This window comes from Bos grunniens, chromosome 16 (genome assembly GCF_055505025.1).
Source record: "Bos grunniens cultivar Pamir isolate PY7600 chromosome 16, Bosgru_T2T1.0, whole genome shotgun sequence".
Classification (NCBI taxonomy): domain Eukaryota; kingdom Metazoa; phylum Chordata; class Mammalia; order Artiodactyla; family Bovidae; genus Bos; species Bos grunniens.
In genome coordinates, this window is record NC_141180.1 from 704,163 (window position 1) to 723,148 (window position 18,986).

At 58.1% G+C, this 18,986-nt stretch overlaps 1 protein-coding gene and 1 long non-coding RNA gene across 9 annotated transcripts in view; one reads left to right on the forward strand and one right to left on the reverse strand.

Moving 5' to 3' along the window:
- Nucleotides 1–18,986, forward strand: part of LGR6 (leucine rich repeat containing G protein-coupled receptor 6) — an 86,251-nt gene that overhangs the window by 24,195 nt on the left and 43,070 nt on the right. For 7 of the 8 annotated variants that reach the window (XM_086343026.1, XM_086343030.1, XM_086343028.1 and 4 more), the window contains exon 4: nt 1,416–1,487. The exons of the other annotated variant lie outside the window; for it this stretch is intronic. In XM_086343026.1, coding sequence (XP_086199152.1) covers nt 1,416–1,487 — 72 coding nt within the window. The remainder of the gene's footprint in view (nt 1–1,415; nt 1,488–18,986) is intronic. 8 annotated transcript variants of the gene reach the window in all.
- LOC147355990 (uncharacterized) lies at nt 9,120–12,444 on the reverse strand. Its single transcript, XR_015142921.1, has 2 exons — nt 12,197–12,444; nt 9,120–11,477 (listed from the first exon to the last, which is right to left on the reverse strand). It is a non-coding gene; the product is annotated as an uncharacterized LOC147355990 (long non-coding RNA).

An 18,986-nucleotide genomic window follows, 5' to 3' on the forward strand; every position in this document is an offset into this window, starting at 1 on the left:
CCCCACCACCTCCAGGCGCCCTCCTCGCTCGGTGTTGTCCCTCACCCCTTCCTGTCTCCGGGCCCTGGGGCCCTGGACCCTCCCCACCTCGCTCCTGCTCCGCCTGTGGGCGTCCCATCCTGGCCCTACCTGCCTCCTCTTGGCCTCCCTCCGGCGCTAAGTCCTTCCTGCCTCCTCTCTCTGTCTGTCTGTCCTGCTCCCCCCTGTGCTGCTGCCGCTGGGCGGGGAGGCACCCCCAAGCCTGACACGGCCTGGGAGGCCTGCTGGGTGGTGGTCCCTGCCTGGGGCAGGCCCAGGCCTGTGGCCAGATTGGAGATCGGGGTTCTGTCTACTCAGCCTTCAGAAGATAAGACTCACGTCCTGTGTCTGAGCCTCCAGCTTGTGGACGCGCCTTTCTTCCTCACCTGCCTTAAGCAGTTAATCAAAGCCTCCTGAAGCTGCAATCCCGCCCCCTTGACATGGTGCTGGCCCCGCAGGTTGGGTGGCTGGAGAGGCAGCGGCTGGAGCTGAGGGTAGCCTGCCCCTGACCCCCAGCGGCACCCCTAAGACCCCTCAGTCACCCACAGCCTTCGTGCCTGCTCTTTGCCTGCAGGCCTCCTCTGCTTCAGGAGTGGGGGGGGGCGTTGAGGAAGGCACCCACCTACCTAGTGCCCTCAGAGTGGAGGTTCCGCCTGCATCTGGGTGAAAAGGGCAGGTGTGCAGGCCTGGGGGCACCTTCCTGCCCCCAGCTCTTCCCTGACCTCCTCTCCGCCCACATACCGCGCCTGCCCCCCGCCCCCGCCAGAGGCCAGCAGGGAAGTACCCCCCAGAGACAGTGGCCACCCAGGCCCCCCTTAGAGTCGGGTGAGCAGGCCCCTTGCGCAGTGCCCCAGGGCTCTGGAGTGGCTTTCTGACTGTTCTGAGCATGGCTCTGGGGCCCGGGGTCGGTTGGGGTCCCCATTTCTCCCCCTCTTGCTCTCAGGCTCACGGGCCTGCTGGTCCGGGAGGGCAGTCCTCTGAGTGGCTCACGTGCCTGGCTGGATGTGCCTGCTTTTGCGGGGTCGTTTGTGCTGGCTTTCTGACCTGAGGGCTGCAAGTTGTCCCTGCAGACACGCACACCACAAAGGCATTTGCCTGGGCACCTGCACAGCCTCCAGTTCCCAGGGAAGCTGCAGGCTCTCAGCTGCAGAGGAGACTGAGGCCTGGGAGGAGATGCGGCATCTTCTGGGCCGGAATGCTGGAGGGGCCCCTGCCCTGCTTTCCTGCCTTGCTGCCCTGGGTGTCTCTTCCATGTCTTCCCGGGCGCCTCGTCCCAGAAGCCCCTGGGAGGCGCCCTCCCGGCCCTGTGGACCCCTGGGGACAGTCGGGGCTCGGGGCTCAGGCTGGGCTCTGTGGGCTCTGTGGGCGGGATCCTTCAAGCCCTCTCCTCCTCACAGGATGCTGCAAAACAACCGGCTGGGAGGGATCCCCGCGGAGGCGCTGTGGGAGCTGCCAGGCCTGCAGTCTCTGTGAGTTGGGGAGCGGGCTGGGCACCTCTGCCTGAGCCTGAACCCCAGGTTCTGATGGTGCGCTCCTGGCCTTGGTTTCCTTGGGGGGTGTGTATGTGTGTGCAGGTGCTCAGCCCCTGTGGAAGGCTGAGGGGACGGGGTCTCCCTGGGTGGCCCCGGGCGCCATCCTGGGCCGTCTGGCATTCCGCCATGGAGCCTGGGTGGGCTTGGAAGCTGCCGCCCCAGAACCGTGGCCAGACGGGGCTGTCTCCCTGACCTTGCCAGCTCCCGGGCTTGGCGAGACTTTGAGCTCAGACGCCTCATGGGCCACCAGGGACCCGTCCGGCCCTGCCCAGACCCCTGCGGTTTCTGTCCATCCGCTGGGGCCGTCGCGGTTCCCGGGAGGAAGCAGAGATGGTGGGGTGAGGGAGGGCCCGGCCGCTTGGTGCTCAGGGCAGGTGCTGGGTGCACAGGGAGGGCCCGGAGCAGGCTGGTGCCCAATGCGTGCCTGTGAGCCGGCTGAATTTGACTGGAGACTAGGTGGTTGGGGGGACTCAGAATTGGGGCCAGGCCTGGGGGCCCTGAGGCATGTGGAGTGGGTGGTGCCTCCCTGCCTGTGAGTACTCTCCCCCCTCCCCAGCTGCCCCCACCCCCTCACCCTCCCGTGTCCCCTCATCCCTGCATGTGCTGGGCCTCGGGCCCCACCACCTCCTTTCCCTCTGTCCAGCTCAGTGCTGGCCAAGGTCAGAGGTCAGTGACGGAGGCCTGTGTTGCTCCTGTTGCCCAACGAGGGCAGACTAACAGTTCCTTGGGGGTGTTTCCACGGGTGAGGACCTTCACTGCCTCCTTCACTCTCACTCCGAGCTTCGTTTTGTCCCTGGGACTCTTGTCTTGTCGTGCTTGGGGACCCTGAGGGTCTCGGGCCACAGAGGCGCTCCTGCGCTCTCTGAGCAATGGCGGCCCCGCAGCCAGGACCCTCCATGGCCAGCTTCCTCGGCAGCCTCCCTGCTGCCCGGGGGCTCGGGGTCGGATCAGGCCCCGGGCCGGCCGCACACGCGTTGTCTCTGGCAGTCCTCTGGCCCGCAGGGCAGCTGGCTCCGGTCCTGGCCGCCACCACACTGACCCTCTGTGCCCAGCGGCCCATCCGCCCGTGGGGCACGGCCCCCCCGCCCACCTCGCAGGGGTTCAGGAGAGCGGGTGCAGATCACTTAACCCACCCGCCCGCCTGGTTCACATGCGCTTGAGGCTTCCCCGGGGAGGCAAAGCCGAGCCTTTCGCATCTTGAAGGGTTAGTGACAGGCGAAGGGGCAGGGAAGGGCGTCCCAGGCGCAGGGAGCAGCACGTGCGGGGGCTCAGGAGGACGGAGAGGCTGCAGAGCACGTGCACGGGGCCACTGTGGTCGGCCGTGTGTGTAGCAGGGGAGCTGGTGGGAGGGGCAGGAGAGGAGCAAGGTCTGGAATCAGCAAGAGGCCAGGGGGAGGGCCTTGCCAGGGATCCAGAGTTTATGCTTTGGGCCTGGGAAGCCATCAAAGGACCTTCAACGTGAGTTTACATCATTGAAAGTCACCCCAGCAGCAGGCAGGGAGGCCAGCCTGGAGGCGGTGCTGAAGGAGCGGTTGGCTGACTCTGGGAATATCAAGAAGCCGACTGTCAGGGCTCTGAGGGCAGGGAGTGCCTGGCTCAAGGCTTGGCTCCTGCCCTCACTCCTGTAAGGCCCACGGCGGGCTGGCCTCGGTGCTCCCGTTCTTCTCCAATACAGGGAGGCCCCTGCTTGCACAGGAGGAGCTGCACTCTTGCAGACGTGGGTGGCACGTCTGGTGCTGCCGCCTCCCGGTTCCTCGTGTGGGCGGCGCTGTCGACCCGCCGTGGGTGAGCGCGGGTTGTGGTGGTGGAGAGGACTCCCGCGTGGACGGCCAGGCTGCTCACCAAGAGCCCGGCGGCACGTGGTAGGGGCTCAGTGAGGACGTGCTGATCGAGGGGTAGGCAAGACGTGCGGCGGGACGAGCCGGGCGGGTACAGGGCCCCTTTGGACTTCTGGGTGTGCGGTACCGCGGGGGAGTGGCCGGCCTCTGGAACAGGACGGAACGCGGGCCTCTGCTTGCAGGACGTCAGAGCGTACTTGTGCGAGCGTGTGTGTGCGTGTGTCGCGGAGAAGGGGGCATAGCCCTACATGAAGGTCCTGTTTCGTGGCTGTTCCATCAGAGTGAGAACCTCCACCTAACTCAGGCACCCCGTCACAGGTGGACGGGGAAGCCCAGGTTGCTGGGCTGAGAGGTGAGGGCTGGGCCACCATCGGGTGCCCGTGTGCCTGCGCTCCCCACCAGGTGTCTCGCAGGCGTGACCCGACTCCATGCTTGTGAGCCCCCGTAGCAGGGGTCGCTCTGCTCTCAGAGGAGCAAACAGAGGCTTGGACAAGCTCAGAGCCTCATGCAGAGGTGTTTATCCAAGGCCGTTTGCCCCATCACAGCTGCGGGGAAGCCACCGCACCTCCGTCCTTCTCCATCAGGGCCAGGAGAAGGTCCCTCTGCCTGCGGGGCTGCCTCCCGGGGGCCGCCTGTCCGCAGCGAGCCAGGCCTGTGGGCTCGCCTGGGTCGGGGCCCCGGGGAAGGCTGCCCTGCCCCCCTGCATAGACTCCCGAGGATGCCCCTGGGCCACCCATGGAAGCTCTGTCCTGTGCTCCCAGGACAGGAAGAGGGCTTGGGGAGGGAGAGCGGCGGGGGCAGGGGTGGCCGGGGCACCTGTCCTACTTGGCGCTCAGGCTGTCTGGGCCCACAGCCCCCCAACTTGCTTCCTCCCTGAACTGCATGGGGGGCGCCAGGCTGGATGTGTCACGCCAGGGTGGAGCCACAGCCAGGAGGAACCACGAGTAGCCTGCCGAGCCTGGGGGAACCAGCGCCTGGGTCGGGGGGAGGTCCAGAAGGGCTCAGCCTGGGCTGAGGGGGCCCAGGTTGGAGTCAGAGGCGCCCAGTGGCAAGAGTCCCGCCTGCACGCCCCGGAAGGCGCGCCCCTCGGCACCCCGCTCTGTGCAGAGGTCCCGCCAGCACCAGCACAGCGCTCCTCTGCCGCCCGTGGAAACACGACGGGACCTGCAGTGGGGGTGGAGGGCGGGGAGGGCCCATCCCCAAGCGCCTGGTCCCTGGGGGGGTTTGTGCAGTGGGTGGTCCCTCTGTGAGGGGACTCGCCAAGTGGGGTGGGGAGGAAAGCCGCTGGGTCATCCCTTCAGTGCACAGGCTCTCAGGGGCAGGGATCCGAGGTCTTCCTGGGGGGTTTCCGAGCAGGCCCCACCACATTCCATATGACTGACCCTCCCCCGAGGGACCGCAGCCCCCCAGACCTGTGGTGGCTAGCACTCGCGGCCCTTTGTATGCGTGAGCCACCAGGACACACACCTCACTACACCTGGCGGCTCTGTGGGGCGCTTAGACTGGTAATTGCATCACCCCCATGTCACAGATGGGTAAACTGAGGCTCAGTGGGTGCAGGACTCGGCTCAGGGACACAGACCGTGCGTGGAGAGCCGGGGTCAAAACTTGGGCAGCCGGGCCCAGTCCATGTCCGCCTTGGGACACCAGGCTGTCCCAGGGCAACGCTGGGGGCCCGAGCGGGCAGATGACCAGCCCGGGCGGCGGCCGGTCGGGGGCTCTGGACCATGGTGTATCCGGTGCCGCCGCCCCCAGGAACGCACACCCTGCTCGAGGACGTGTGCGCCCGTGTGTCTGCACCCCCCAGCTGTGCTGCCGGAACAAGTGAGACACGAGGCCCCTCGCTGATCCCTCGTCTCACCCCCCTTTACTCCCGGAGGCCTCGCTTCCTGTTTCCATCCTCCGGGGGTGAGGACTGCACACAAGCTGGGGAATCCCAGGGGACACAGACCATCCAGAACAAGGAGGCGGAGTGGGCTCCTGGGGAGCCAGGGCTGCCGATGGCTGGTGTCCTGGTGGCTCTATAGAGCCCTGGTCCTGGTCAGACCCCAAGCAGTCTCGGAGGGCCTTGAGGCTGCCTGTGCTCATAGCTGTCAGCTCTCCCAGAAACATCAGTCCCACCCTGGCCACGTGAGGTGCAGTGGAGCCGGGGCCCTGCTGCAGACCCCCCAGTGCGGGGAGGAGGAGCCGCTTGTGTGTGGGAGGGGTCCCCTGGGGAAGCTCGTTCTTGGGTCTGAGTGATGCAGAGGGGAGGCATTGTGGGGCCAGAACGGTGTCTTTGGCGCACAGGCCAGGCAGAGAACAGTTAGCATAGTCTGGTGGGACACATAGACCATAGAACAGTAGTTCTCCAAGTGGGGTCCCGGGGCAGCTGCCCTCCCAGATCCTACCTGCACCCACAAAATCGTAAACTCTGAAGGCAGGACGGGATCACGTTTTCATGAGCGACACCCACCCCCAGCAGATTCTGACACCCACTACAGAGTGAGAACCAGTGATGCGAGAAAGGGATGTGTGAGTGATCTGGGGGCGTGGGCGTCCCCTCGTGGAGCCTCTTCGGGTCTGTGGCTGCCGCCGCCCCGTGTGGCCACAGCCCCTGTCCTCGCGTGGTCTGTTCTCTGTGTGTGTCTCTGTGTCTCTCACAGGACACGTGACAGTGGATTTAGGGTCACCCTGATAATCCAGGAGGTCTCACCTTGAGGTCCGTAGCTTATTCACCCCTGCAAAGACACTTTTTCCTCTAGGATTCCCTCCACAAGTTCTGTGGGTTATGACGGTGACTTTCCTGCTTGGGAGGCACCACCCAGCCAGCAGGGGGTCGGGTGGCAGAGGAGGGTGGGCAAGGGTCCTGTGGGGAGCGGCGGAGTAGAGTTGAGCACTGAGGAGGCGGGAGTCTTGGTGAGGGCAGTGGCCTGTGAGCCAGCCCCACAGGGAGGGCGGTGTCTGCACAGCGAGGCCAGGAAACTGGCAGGAGGAGGGACGCGGCCTGGAGGTCTGGGCGGCTCTGACCCCGGAGGTGCCTGCTCAGCCACAGGCCAGCCCCTGAGCTGATTCTGAGCTCTCAGGTGACCTTCTGGGTGTGCTTAGCATGGCTGAACTTGCCTGCCCACCAGAGAGGGCCCATGGCCCAGCCACGCTGTGGGGTGTGTCGTGGGGTCCCCGGGGATGCCCGAGGTGGCAGATGGCCTCCCTGGCACGGCTATTTTGGGCCCGGTGATTACAGGCTGCTTTATTTGGATCTCCCAAGGTTCCGGGAGTTGATTACTACGTGTGTCTGGGGTAGAGGCTGCTTCGAGGTGGGTGGTGGGGGGGCATACGGGCAGCCCCCTGCACATGAGGAGGGTCTGACACAGGTCTTTGGTCTCCCAGAGACACTAGGTGAGCGTCTGTGTGGCGGGGACCCTGTGGGGGTTCTTTCAGACGTAAACGTTGGTCTGGGGTAGAGTTGGCCCCAGCTGGGCCACCCGGGAGCAGCGTGGCGCTCAGCACTTGTGGGCTTCTCAGCCCTGCAGAGCTCCTACAGGCCTCGGCCTGAGATGTGAGGGGCACCTCTGAGTGGGGGCTGACCACTCAGATTGAGATTGAGTGTGCATGGGCCCCAGGTAGAGCCCAGAAGTGGGGTGACCCCCTCCCCGCAGGGGAGATGACAGAGGCCAGGTTCCTTCCTCCTGCATTAATGCCTCCTCTTGAGCAGCTAGTGCCAATGCAGAACCCCGGCCCAGGTTCTGGTTGCAGCTGGAGGGAAGAAGAGACCCAACCGCTGGTGTCCATCCATCTGCTCATCCACCCATCCATCCACTAATCCACCCATCCATCCATTTACTCATCCACCCATCCATCCAACCGTCCATCCATCCATCCATCCACCCATCCACTAATCCACCCGTGCATCCATCCACCCACTTATAGATCCATCCACCCATCCATCCACTCATCCACCCACCCATCCATCCACGCATCCACCCATCCATCCAACCGTCCATCCATCTGTCTAACCATCCATCCATCCGTCCATCTGCCTATCCACCCATCCATCCGTTCTTCATCCATCCAGCCATTCAACCATCATCCACCCACCCACTCATCCATCCATCTGCCCACCCATCCAACCATCCATCCATCCAACCACTTATCCATCCATCCATCCATCCATCCACTCATCCACCCATCCACCCATCCATCCACCCATCCACCCATCCATCCACCCATCCACCCATCCGTCCAACCATCCATCCAACCGTCTATCCGTCCATCCATCCATCCACTCATCCACTAATCCACCCATCCATCCAACCATCCATCTATCCATCCACCCATCCATCTACTCATCCACCCATCCATCCAACTGTCCATCCATCTAACCATCCATCCATCCATCTGTCCATCCGCCTTTCCACCCATCCATCCGTTCTTCATCCATCCAGCCATTCAACCATCATCCATCCACCCACCCATCCATCCAACCATTCAGTCATCATCCACCCACCCACTCACCCATCCATCCATCCATCCATGCATCTACCCATCCATGTATCCACCCATCCATCCATCCACCTACCCATCCATCCATGCATCCACTCATCCATCATCCATCCATCCTTCCATCCATCCATCCACCCACCCACCTATCCACCCATCCATTCACCCATCCATTCATTCACCCACCCACCCATCCACCCATCCATCCATCCATCTTTCCATCCACCCATCTACCCATCCACCTATCCAGCCATTCACCCACCCACTCATCCGTCCATCCATTTATCCCCCATCCATCCATCTTTCCACCCATCCATCCATCTAACCATCCACCCATCTACCCATCCACCTATCCAGCCATTCACCCACCCACCCATCCATCCATCCACCCACCCACCTATCCACCCATCCATCCACCCACCCATCCATCCATCTTTCCACCCATCCATCCATCTACCCATCCACCTATCCAGCCATTCACCTGCCTACCCGTCCATGCATCTGTCCATCTATCCTCTGTCCATCCCTTTAACCACCTGTGCATCCATCCATGCGCACATCTGTCATTCCATCTACCTATCTATCCATCTACCTATCCATCCATCCATCCATTCTTCATCCAACCAACCATCCACCCATCCACCCACCCATGCATCCATCCATTCATCTGTCCATCCATCCTCCAACCATCCATCCATCCAACTGTTTGCTTGCTTGTTTAAGCCTTGCCAAGTGCCTGAGCTCAATAATAAAACAAGGGCCTTGCCTTTCAGCAGCTCCTGCTTGTTTTGAGAATATCACACCCAGACCCCTATCCTTATCCCTCCCTTCCTATACACTGTGGACTTAAGCTACTGAGACAGAAAGTCAGTGCAGGTGAATATGATGTAAAATCAGTGTAGAAAAGTGAAGAGGGAGCTGACGGACATAATGAAAACCAGGTGGTGTGTTTAATAAGCATCACGCTTGTGGTTCATATCTGAGTGCTCACTGTGGCCCAGTGCCGGGGTCCAGCCCCAGCTGATCCAGGGTATTCGAAGGAGAGATGGCATAGGCGAGGATCAGGAAACAACTGCTTAATTAAATGTTAATTAAGGATATAAAGAGTAATAGAATGAGGATAGCTCAGTAGGAAAATTCAGTGAAGAAAAGAGGCTGAAATAAGGATAGCTCAGTGAGGAAATTCAGTGGAGAAAAGAGGCTGAATAATTCAGCCAGAAGGTAAGAGAAAGAACGACATGGGGAGACCAAGTTTCAGTGAACAAGGCCCGCACTTTATTTTCCAAAGTAGTTTTTATACCTTAAGTTATGCATAGAGGATAATGGGGGAAGGGGTAGAGTCATGCAGCAAGCCAGGCTTTCTTCCTGCAAACTTATCGTATGCAAAAGCTTAGGTGATTTGCATCATCTTCTGGCCCCGAGGCCTGTTAACATTTTAAGACCCTTTCTTTAGAAAACTTATTTTTCTCTAAAGGTGATTGGTCAGGAGCCACCCTCCAAAAGCATTAGATAAAGTTGCATTCCAACAGAGCAAAGGTGTGGTGGGCTATAACAAGAAAAAGAATTAACTCAAGGGTCCCAGGTTACAAACATTAAAGCTACTATTTACACCAATTACATTAATCAATACACTGCCAGGGACACAGCAGGTAAGGGATATGGAGACTTAGCAGCAAACATTGGCCCAACAAGTGAAAATCCCTTCACCAATACAATTTCTAATCAATCTTTTAACTGCTCAAAGGAATCTGTATTTAGACAGTTTAGAACATCTCATGCCTCTCACAGTTGGGAGGCTCTGAGCAATCACATGTGGCCGGAAAAACCTATTCAGGCAGGCTAGAGGACTTCCAAAGGAGTTTGTAGGTTGAAACACTGTCACACCCAGGAATTATTAACTGGAGCTGTAAGCTAACTCTTTTTTCAGAGAGAGGTAGTGGGGGACAGCCCCCCGTAAAGTCAGAGGTGTAGGTGAAAGCACAAAGCAGAAAGTAGGCAGACTCTGGTTTTGGGGGTAGATGCTCGAGAATTTCCAGGGGGATTCCTGAGGCTCGATCCCACCTTTGCATATGCCGAGCCTCCTTCCTCATGACCTTTGTCATGGGTGGAGCTCCTCACGCTGGCTCCCGGCAGTGATAGAATTCTAGTTGAGCTATTCCAGATCCTGAAAGATGATGCTGTGGAAAGTGCTGCACTCAATATGCAATATGCCGGCTCCCGCAGCCCAGGCTCCAGGCCAGTGCTCAGCAGACATCAGCTCGTCTGTTCCTTGTGACAGGCCTCTATGTGAGGTCCGGTGGTCCGTGTTTCACAGATGCTGAAGTGAAGGTTCAGGGAGTCAGTCACAGAATTGGTAGATGGTGTGTCTGCACATGTGCTCTTAGCCACAACCGTAGATCACGTGCAGAAGGTCAGCTGGGAGAGACCCCAGGGGCCTGGTTCCCAAGGCCGCCTGCCGTACGGCGTGTGAGAAGTGCACAGGGTGCAGGTTCCAAGGCCCTTTCTCAGACCTCAGTCAGCATCTTGCGGGCTGGGGCCCAGGACAGTGGACTTGACAAGTCTCCCTGGTGGGATCCGATGCAGAGCCGGGTTTGGGAACCACGCGATGATCCTGGTGACTCAGAGTGTTTCCTACATCGGCAGCCCTGGCCTCACGTGGGCTGGTGAGTTGTGCAGAGGCTCAAGCTCCCCTCTAGACCGAGGGGGTCAGACTGTGCCTTTTAACAAGACCCCGCACCTTCCCAGCTATGAGCACGCCACTGAAATCTGGGACTCAGTGTTCTTTGGTCAGGAGCTCCTGGGACACCTGCCTTCTCTCCCAACCCCAGTTCTGATGAGCCGCCATTGTTATTGGCTCCGTCCCCCATCCCCTGGCCCTACGGACTTTGCAAAATCGTCAAGCCTTAATCCCTTTCTTCCCTGTCATCCCCTGCACATATGGGACGGAAATGTGAGGTTGGGGACCTGCCTAGAGCTGACGAGATGTGCCAGATGACCTTGGAAGATGGAGCTGGAGACACGGAGGTTAGGCTTGGGGAACAACTTTCCAGCTGCCTTTAACCACAGGGAGAGAAAGGGCCCAGTGTCTTTGGAAGGTCCCCAGTCACACTCCCCTTGTCTGGCCTGGGGAATCTCCCACTCTGCTCCCCTCTTGACGTTTTCTGGGAGCTCACAACCTCTTCAGAATCCTGTCGCACTGAAGCCTGAGAGTGCCAGAGGGAGGTGAGGAGTGGCTCGGATCCCAGCCCGGATGAGGTGGATAGCACCATGTGCCAGCCACCGGTGTTCCCCCAGCGCAGCCCTGCCCGCCCTCCCCAGCCCCGCAGCCCTCTGTGGTCAGCGGCTGGGAATGTGGGTCTATTTTGAGTCTGTGAGTCATTGTCCACCTGTTCCTGAGCCTTTGGAGCCCAGGTGGCTGCCAGTCACTCTTCGGCGTGTGGGAATGTGCATACCAGCTGGAAGAGGTGGTGAGCGCCCAGCTCCTGCTCTGTCCACCGCAGAGGCTGAGGGGGGCCAGGAGGAGGCATGGGCACCTGGCCCAGGGAGGGGAGGGCATCCTTGGTGTCACCAGAGAGTAAGAGCCGACCTGCAGGTGCTTTTCTGCTGTTTCCTGAAAGGGAGGTGTCCTTATGCGTCTCTGTGAGCTCTTTGGCTAGATGACTCTAAGGTCACGTGTTCTGGAATGTCCCCTAACCCTGCACTGACCCCAACACCCAAGTCTTCCACCAGCCTCCCCTGAAATAAAGCCATTCCTGCTGCAGCGAGGCCTGGGCTGAAGGGCTCTGTGGACCCTCGGGAGGGCAGCGGGAGGCAGGGGTGTCTCGAGGGGCCTGGTAGCCACGCAGAAGAGAGCATCAGGGGCCATCTCTCCCTGAGAGGAAGGGCAGGTCTAGAATTCCTGGGGAGGAACCTTCCCCTGGAGGCTTCACAGGGAATCCCGCCCTGATGCCCTGAGCAGGGGGAACACAGCACTGTCTGGGGTCAAGGTCCCAGGGAAGAGATTAGGGGGAGGGGGCAGGAGCAGGGGGAGGGACTAGGGGGAGGGGGCAGGAGCAGGGGGAGGGGCTAAGGGAGGAGGCGGGGGGGGTCAGGGGAAGGGACTAGGGGAGGGGCAGGGGGAGCGGGTAGGAGCAGGGGCGTGGACTATGAGGAGGGGGCAGGGGCGGGGGCGGCTCTGGGCCTCCCCAGGGCACAGCACCAGCCCGGGGCCCTCAGGCTGGTGGGCTCTGGCCCCGCCGTCTCTCAGAGGCCCGCCCCAGGCCCTCCAGGTGCCCCTCTCGGTGCTCACAGTGTCCAGCCGCGCTCCTGAGCCCTCACGGCAGTTCTTACCGAGGCCTGGGCCTCCCCTCCGTCCAGCAGGCCCTTCCCAGCCCCGTCTCGAGATCGCGGCTGCTCGGCTGCTCGTCAAGCGCTGTCTTCGGCCCCAGGCCCGCCCCGCCCCTGCACATGGAGCTCGGTCCGCCCCTCCTGCCGGCGCCTGGACTCCGTCCCCTCCGCAGCCTCCCCTGGCCTCATCCCTCCTGAGCCCTCGCCTGCAGCCGGGGCTGCCGCGTGAGCTGCCACGGGAAGTCTCCCTTGGGGGGTGGAGCCAGCCTCGGGGTGAAGGTTCACCAGCTCTCACCTGCCGGTCTGTCCGCTGACCTGGGCCTAGGGACTACAGTGAAATTCTCCCACCGAACCTCGAGACGGGAGCCTGGGAAGGGGATGGGGGCGCTGGAAGCCGGCTACTCTCCCCACTCTCAGAGGTGCGGTGAGGGCGGGTCTAGGGCTCCCGACGCTGTTGGGTAGCTCCGATTCTCAATCGCTGCTCAGATCAGAAACCACAGACCTCGGGGCCAGCCGGCCAAGCCTTCCTGGGAGTTACACCTGCTCTCAGGTCGTGAGCCCACCCGGCTCGCCATCCATCCAGCTGGGCTGCGCACCCCATGGTGCCTCTCGCCCCCCGCCCGCCCCCCCCCCCCCCCCCCCCCCCCCGCCAGTGCCCTTCTGCCTCCAGGCCTGGGCTTGAGCTGTCCTCGGGATCTGGTGCTTTTCCTTCTTGCCAGGCTTTGCCTCGCTACTGAATCAGTGCAACACACTTCCTCCAGAAGTCCTCCTAGATTTCCATCCGACTCTGAGTCTCTGAGTACAAGAAGTACCAGAACCAGACCCCCTCGGTTCTCTCAGGGTGGCAGGAGGGAGGCCCTAGCGGAGCAGAGCAGGGAGGGGCCGGATGGAGCTCTGTTGTCTCTGCTGTGCTGGCCTGGAGCCTGTCCGCTGCTGCCGGGCTGGAGGACACTCTGGCCTGCATTCACTCAGCCGACAGGCTGAGGTGGGGGCAGGGCTGGGCACAGACAGTAAATAGCCTTTGTCCACAGGTCCGTTTGGGATGCTGAGTGGTGGACTTCAGGCCAGTCTGGAGAGCTCTGAGAAAGGGCTCCACGCGAGCCCAGGCAAACGGGACCCTTCATGGTCCATCTCTCCCTGACGTGACCTGACCGGCATCCTGGATCTGACTGTCCCAGCCCCTCCGAGTCTGGGAGTCAGAGCTAGAAGGGCAGTGAGGCTCGTGGGGCATGGCCGGTGGTCACTCACCTCCCTGTTGTCAAGGCCTCACCTCATGCATCTGATGACCTGGGGTGGGTGGGGCTCCCGGAAATGCTCCTTTCAGCTGTGAGGGGATATGTGAGTCTAGCCTCTCTCTCTGAAATCGCTGCTGCTTGCCTGTGTAAGCCCTACCTCTTTTGAGGTGAGAGTTATCTGCGCCTCCTGAGCCTTGGTTCTGTGAGCTGTGAGCTAGGGGCGATGGGGTGACTGCCCTGAAGGTCCCTGCGATGCTCCGTGCTCTGCTCTTCGGGCTGCAGTGCTCGCACAGGCGGTGCTGGGACGAGGGTTATTGTCGGACTCACCCGTGGCTTCAGCTTTGCCGCAGAACCCGGCGGCATCCTCCTGAGGGGCTGGGCACCCGTTTCCCTCCACGGCCCTCAGCACCCCCCAGCAGGCCGGTGAGCTGCCAGCTTCAGGATGTGGTCACAGCAGGACAGCTTGGGATCTGCAGGTCTGTGCAGGCACGAGTTTCAGAGCCAGGATCCTGAATTCGTGCTCATCAGAAATCCAGCTCCTTCTCTCTCCTGTGTGGGGATGGAGTTTGACCGCTAGTTTTTTTTCTTTTTTTCTTTTGTTTTTTTTTTTTTGTAAATTTATTTTCAAAGGGCAAAACAGCTGGGAAATTTACCTAAGAGTCCAACAGAATATCACTGCCCAGGTCAGCCACACAGCCAAGACGGGATCTCACGTCCAGATGCTCCCAGGACCGCCCATCCTGTCCAGATGCTCCCAGGACCGCCCGTCCTCTCGAAGTGGAGGAAGGGCCGGTCCCTTGCTCTCTCACACCCTCCTGCCTGCAGCATCCTCTGCACCTTCCTGAGCTGTGTGCACACTTCACTTGTGCTTCCATCATGTCCGGCTCTTTGTGCCCCATGAATTACAGCCCACCAGGCTTCTTTGTCCAAGGATTTTCCAGGCAAGAATACTGGAGAGGGTTCATTCCCTTCTCCAGGGCATCTTCCCAACCCAGGCATGAAACCTGTGTCTCTTATGTCTCCTGCATTGGCAGACGGGTTTTTTATGCTAACACCACCTGGGAAATGGACACGTTAACTTTCCACATCTGGACCAGGACTTTCAAACCCAAATCCACCCTCCACAGCCACAGTCATCTTTACTTGGTCCAAACTAACGTCTCCATGAAACAGGAATTTACTGGGAGCTTCACTGGGTCTGTCTTGTCATAGTTTCCAGACAACACGGTCCTTAGCTCCGTCCAATATTAGAGGAGGTGTTGCTGGGCCAGCGGCTCAGCCGTGAATCTGCCTGGAGCCAAGAGCAAGGACTTGCAAGAAACTGTGGCCAAACGTGAGCTGCCTCGAAATAAGTGCCAACAGTGTTCGGGTTTAGAGGAGCCCCGGCATCTGACTCAACTGTGGCTCTAGGATGATGGGATATTAGTGACGCCATCCTGTTCGGATGCAGTTAACTGGAATAGTACAGTTGAGTCTTATTGATAGTTTATGGGGTCGTCGGGTCACAGAGCTGCTGGTCTCAGGGCCTGGCAGCTGGCTTCTGAGGTGAGCGGGAGCTTTGCAAGGCCTGGGGCCTCTCTTGGCTGGAAGAGAAGCAAAGCTCCATGAAAAGCTCCCTGCTGGGCTGAGCCAGGAGAACGAGAGGTGAAGAGTGGAGAGGAAAGGACAGCCTTGCTGGGAGGGGAGGGGGCTGAGCAGAGAGAAGGCTGTGACCTGGGTGTGCTCAGGCGCTCAGTCATGTCTGTCTCTTTGCGACCCCACAGACTGTAGCCTGCCAGGCTCCTCTGTCCATGGGGATTCCCCAGACAAGAATACTGGAGTAGGTTGCCATGCCCTCCTCCAGGGGATCTTCCCGACACAGCAATCGAACCAGGGTCTCCCGTACTGCAGGCAGATCCTTCACCGTCTGAGCCATTAGGGAAGCCCAAGAATACTGGAGTGGGTAGCCTATCCCTTCTCCAGGGGATCTTTCCGACCCAGGAATTGAACCAGGGTCTCGTGCATTGCAGGCGGATTCTTTACCAGCTGAGCCACCAGCCCCGGGGGCTGGATTTGGAGAAGGCAGTCTTGGCTCAGCCTAGTGGGCAGCCTGGAGGAGGCTGGTCTGCAGGGAGGGCCGGCCCTTTTGTGAGGCCAGGCAGGACAGAGCCTGGACCACAGCAACGGCCCGGGAGGGGCCCCAGAGAGTGCGGCTTCTCCACTCACCCCCGCCCCTCCCCTCCCCAGACCTGCCCGCTGTGTGCACCATCCCTAGCTGAGCGCTCCAGAGCCTGGGGCTTAACTATATCCTGACACACTTTGTTTTTAAAAAATATGTTTTTGTTCTGATTCATTGTAGAAAATTTAGAAAATACAGAGAATATGAATAAAATGGAAACACCCACAATCCTGCCACCCAGACACGACGCTTACTATCACGCCGTCTCTCTCTGAACTCTCGTTCTTTTAAGCTCACCCTTCCTTTGTGATGTGCTGAAGCTTCAGATTGTGTTGGGGCCTGACCTGTGGTTCCTTGAAGACTGGCACTGCTGTAGTCATTTTACCTTTAAGTACTTTAAGAATTTGAGATATAAGTCATATAGCATGAGTTGCTCTTTAAAAGTAGACACCTGAGTGGCTTTTTTTTTTTTTTTTTTGGCATGTTTACAAACTTGTGCAGACATTAACATCTCTGATTTCAGCGTATTCTCGTCCCCCTGTCCTGGTTAGCTCTCCCTCCCCACAACACACAGCCCCTGAAGGCATCGATCTACATGCTCTCTGCGCTTGCCTATCGTGGACATTTCTCATAAATGCAGTCATACAAAATGGGGCTTTTTGTGTTTGGCGTCCTTCATTTTGCATGTTGTCAAGATTCACCCACGTGGGTATCCGTTAGTCTGTCAATTCAGTTCAGTCACTCAGTCATGTCTGACTCTGTGACCCCGTGGACTTCAGCACGCCAGACTTCCCTGTCCATCACCAACTCCCGGAGATGGTGCCATCCAACCATCTCATTCTCTGTCACCCCCTTCTCTTCCTGCCTTCAGTCTTTCCCAGCATCAGGGTCTTTTCCACTGAGTCAGTTCTTTGCATCGGGTGGCCAAAGTATTGGAGTTTCAGCTTCAGATCAGTCTTTCCAATGAACACTCAGGACTGATTTCCTTTAAGATGGCTGGTTGGATCTCCTTGATGTCCAAGGGACTCTCAAGAGTCTTCTCCAACACCACAGTTTAAAAGCATCAATTCTTTGGCACTCAGCCTTCTTTATGGTCCAACTCTCACATCCATACATGACCACTGAAAAAGCCATAGCTCTGACTAGCTGGACCTTTGTTGGCAAAGTGATGTCTCTGCTTTTTAAAATGCTGTCTAGGTTGGTCATGGCTTTTCTGTCAGTACTACTTTCCTTTTTAAAAAAAGTATTCATTCCTCTGGCTGCACTGGGTTTTAGCTGCTGCCCTTGGGACCCCAGGACTCTGCTTCTCTGGGTGGCTGAATGATATCCGCTGTGGGGTTAGCCCAGGTCTGTTTACCTGTTGCCAGCTGGTGGACGTTGGGCTGTCTTCATTGTCTGGTTTTTGTGAATAATACTGGTGTGAACACTTGTGCAGATGCGTGTTAGTTCTCTCAGGTGTACAGCCAGGAGTGAAGTTGCCGGGCCGCGTGGTGACCGTGTGGGCGGCCGTGGGCAGACCTGCTAAGCCGCCTCCCAAGGTGGGCACAGCACTCACCGTCCCCCGTGGCGCCTCTGTCCGTTTCCACACTTGCTGCCGTCCGCGTGATTACGGTTTCCTCCTGGGTGTGAAGTGGCGTCTTGTGGTTTTGATTTACACGCCCTCGTGACTAATGGAATGGAACCTCTCCTTACGTGCGTACTGGTTGCCTTGTTTGGAGAAACCTCTGTTCAGAGACTTTGACCATTTAAAAACCTGGGCTGTCTTTTTCTATCGTTATTTATAATAGTTCTTTAAATATTCTAGACACTAGTACCTTATCGGATGTGCGGCTTACAAATATTTTCTCCCATTCTGTGGCTTGTCTTTTCATGTTCTCAATACCGTCCTTTGAAGAAGAAAAGTTTTTGATTTTGATGAAGTCCAGTTTTTCTGCGTTTTGTTTTTTGTACTTTTGGCGTTTTATTTAAGAAACTATAGCCTGATCCAAGGTCGGGAAGATTTACGTTTTCCTCTAATAGTTTTATAGTTTTCAGTGTTTGATCTGTTTTAAGTCCATTTTTGTATGTGGTGTGAGGTTGAGGTTCCATTTCCTTCTTTTTCTCGCAGACGGTGAGCTCTTTCAGCAACTGTTTGATCGCACCAAAGGCTGTTCTTTCCCCATTGAACTGTCTTCAGTTTCGTTCAGTTCAGTCGCTCAGCCGTGCCCCACTGCTTGTGACCCCATGTGACCCCGTGGACTGCAGCGCGGCTTCCTGTTGACAGTCAGCTGACCACAAGTGTGTGAATTCACGGGCTTCCCAGATGGCGCTAGTGGTGAGAGTCCACCTGCCAGTTCAGGAGACAGAAGAGACATAGCTTCGATCCCTGGATCAGGAAGATCCCCTGGAGAAGGAAATGGCGACCCACTCGAGTATTCTTGCCTGGAGAATTCCATGGACAGAGGAGCCTGGAGGGCTACAGTCCGTGGGGTCGCACACAGTCAGACACGACTGAAGTGACTTAGCATGCAGCACGCACGTGTGAGCGCATTTCTGGATTCTCAGTTCTATTCATTTGACCTGTCTATCCTTACGCCAGGGCCATCCGTTCTTGATGACTGCAGTTTTGTTACATAAGTTTTGAAATCAGAAAATGTGAGTCCTCCAACTTTGTTCCTCCTTTTCATGATTCTTTTGACTATTCTGGCTCCCTTGCATTTCCAGATGCACTTTTAGGATCTGTGTCAATTTCTGCAAAAAAAGAGAGGGAGGACACTGGGAGTTTTGATCGGGTCCTGTCGAATCTACAGGTCAGTCTGCCGGGTGTTGCCATCTTAAAAATCCATGGATATGAGATGTCTTTCCATCTGTTTAGATAGTCTTTAATTTCTTTCAACGTTTTATGGTTTTCAAAGTATAGACTTTGTACTTTTTGTTGAATTTCTTCCTAAATATTCGTGTTGATGTCATTGTACGTTGAATTGGTTTCTTCCTGATTGACATACACAGTGCTGTGTTGGTTTCTGGTGTGCAGCAAGTGGTCCAGTTGTACAAGCACGTGCACACGTGCACACATTTCTCGTAACAGACTAGTGTACGACACTGCAGACCGTTCCCTGTGCTAGAAGGAAGTCGTCTTACGTTATATATGTTTATCTATTTTATATATAGTAGTGTGTATATCGGAGAAGGCAATGGCACCCCACTCCAGTGCTCTTGCCTGGAAAATCCCATGGACGGAGGAGCCTGGTGGGCTGCAGTCCATGGGGTCGCTAGAGTCGGACACGACTGAGTGACTTCACTTTCCCTTTTCACTTTCATGCACTGGAGAAGGAAATGGCAACCCACTCCAGTGTTCTTGCCTGGAGAATCCCAGGGACGGGGGAGCCTGGTGGGCTGCCGTCTGTGGGGTCGCACAGAG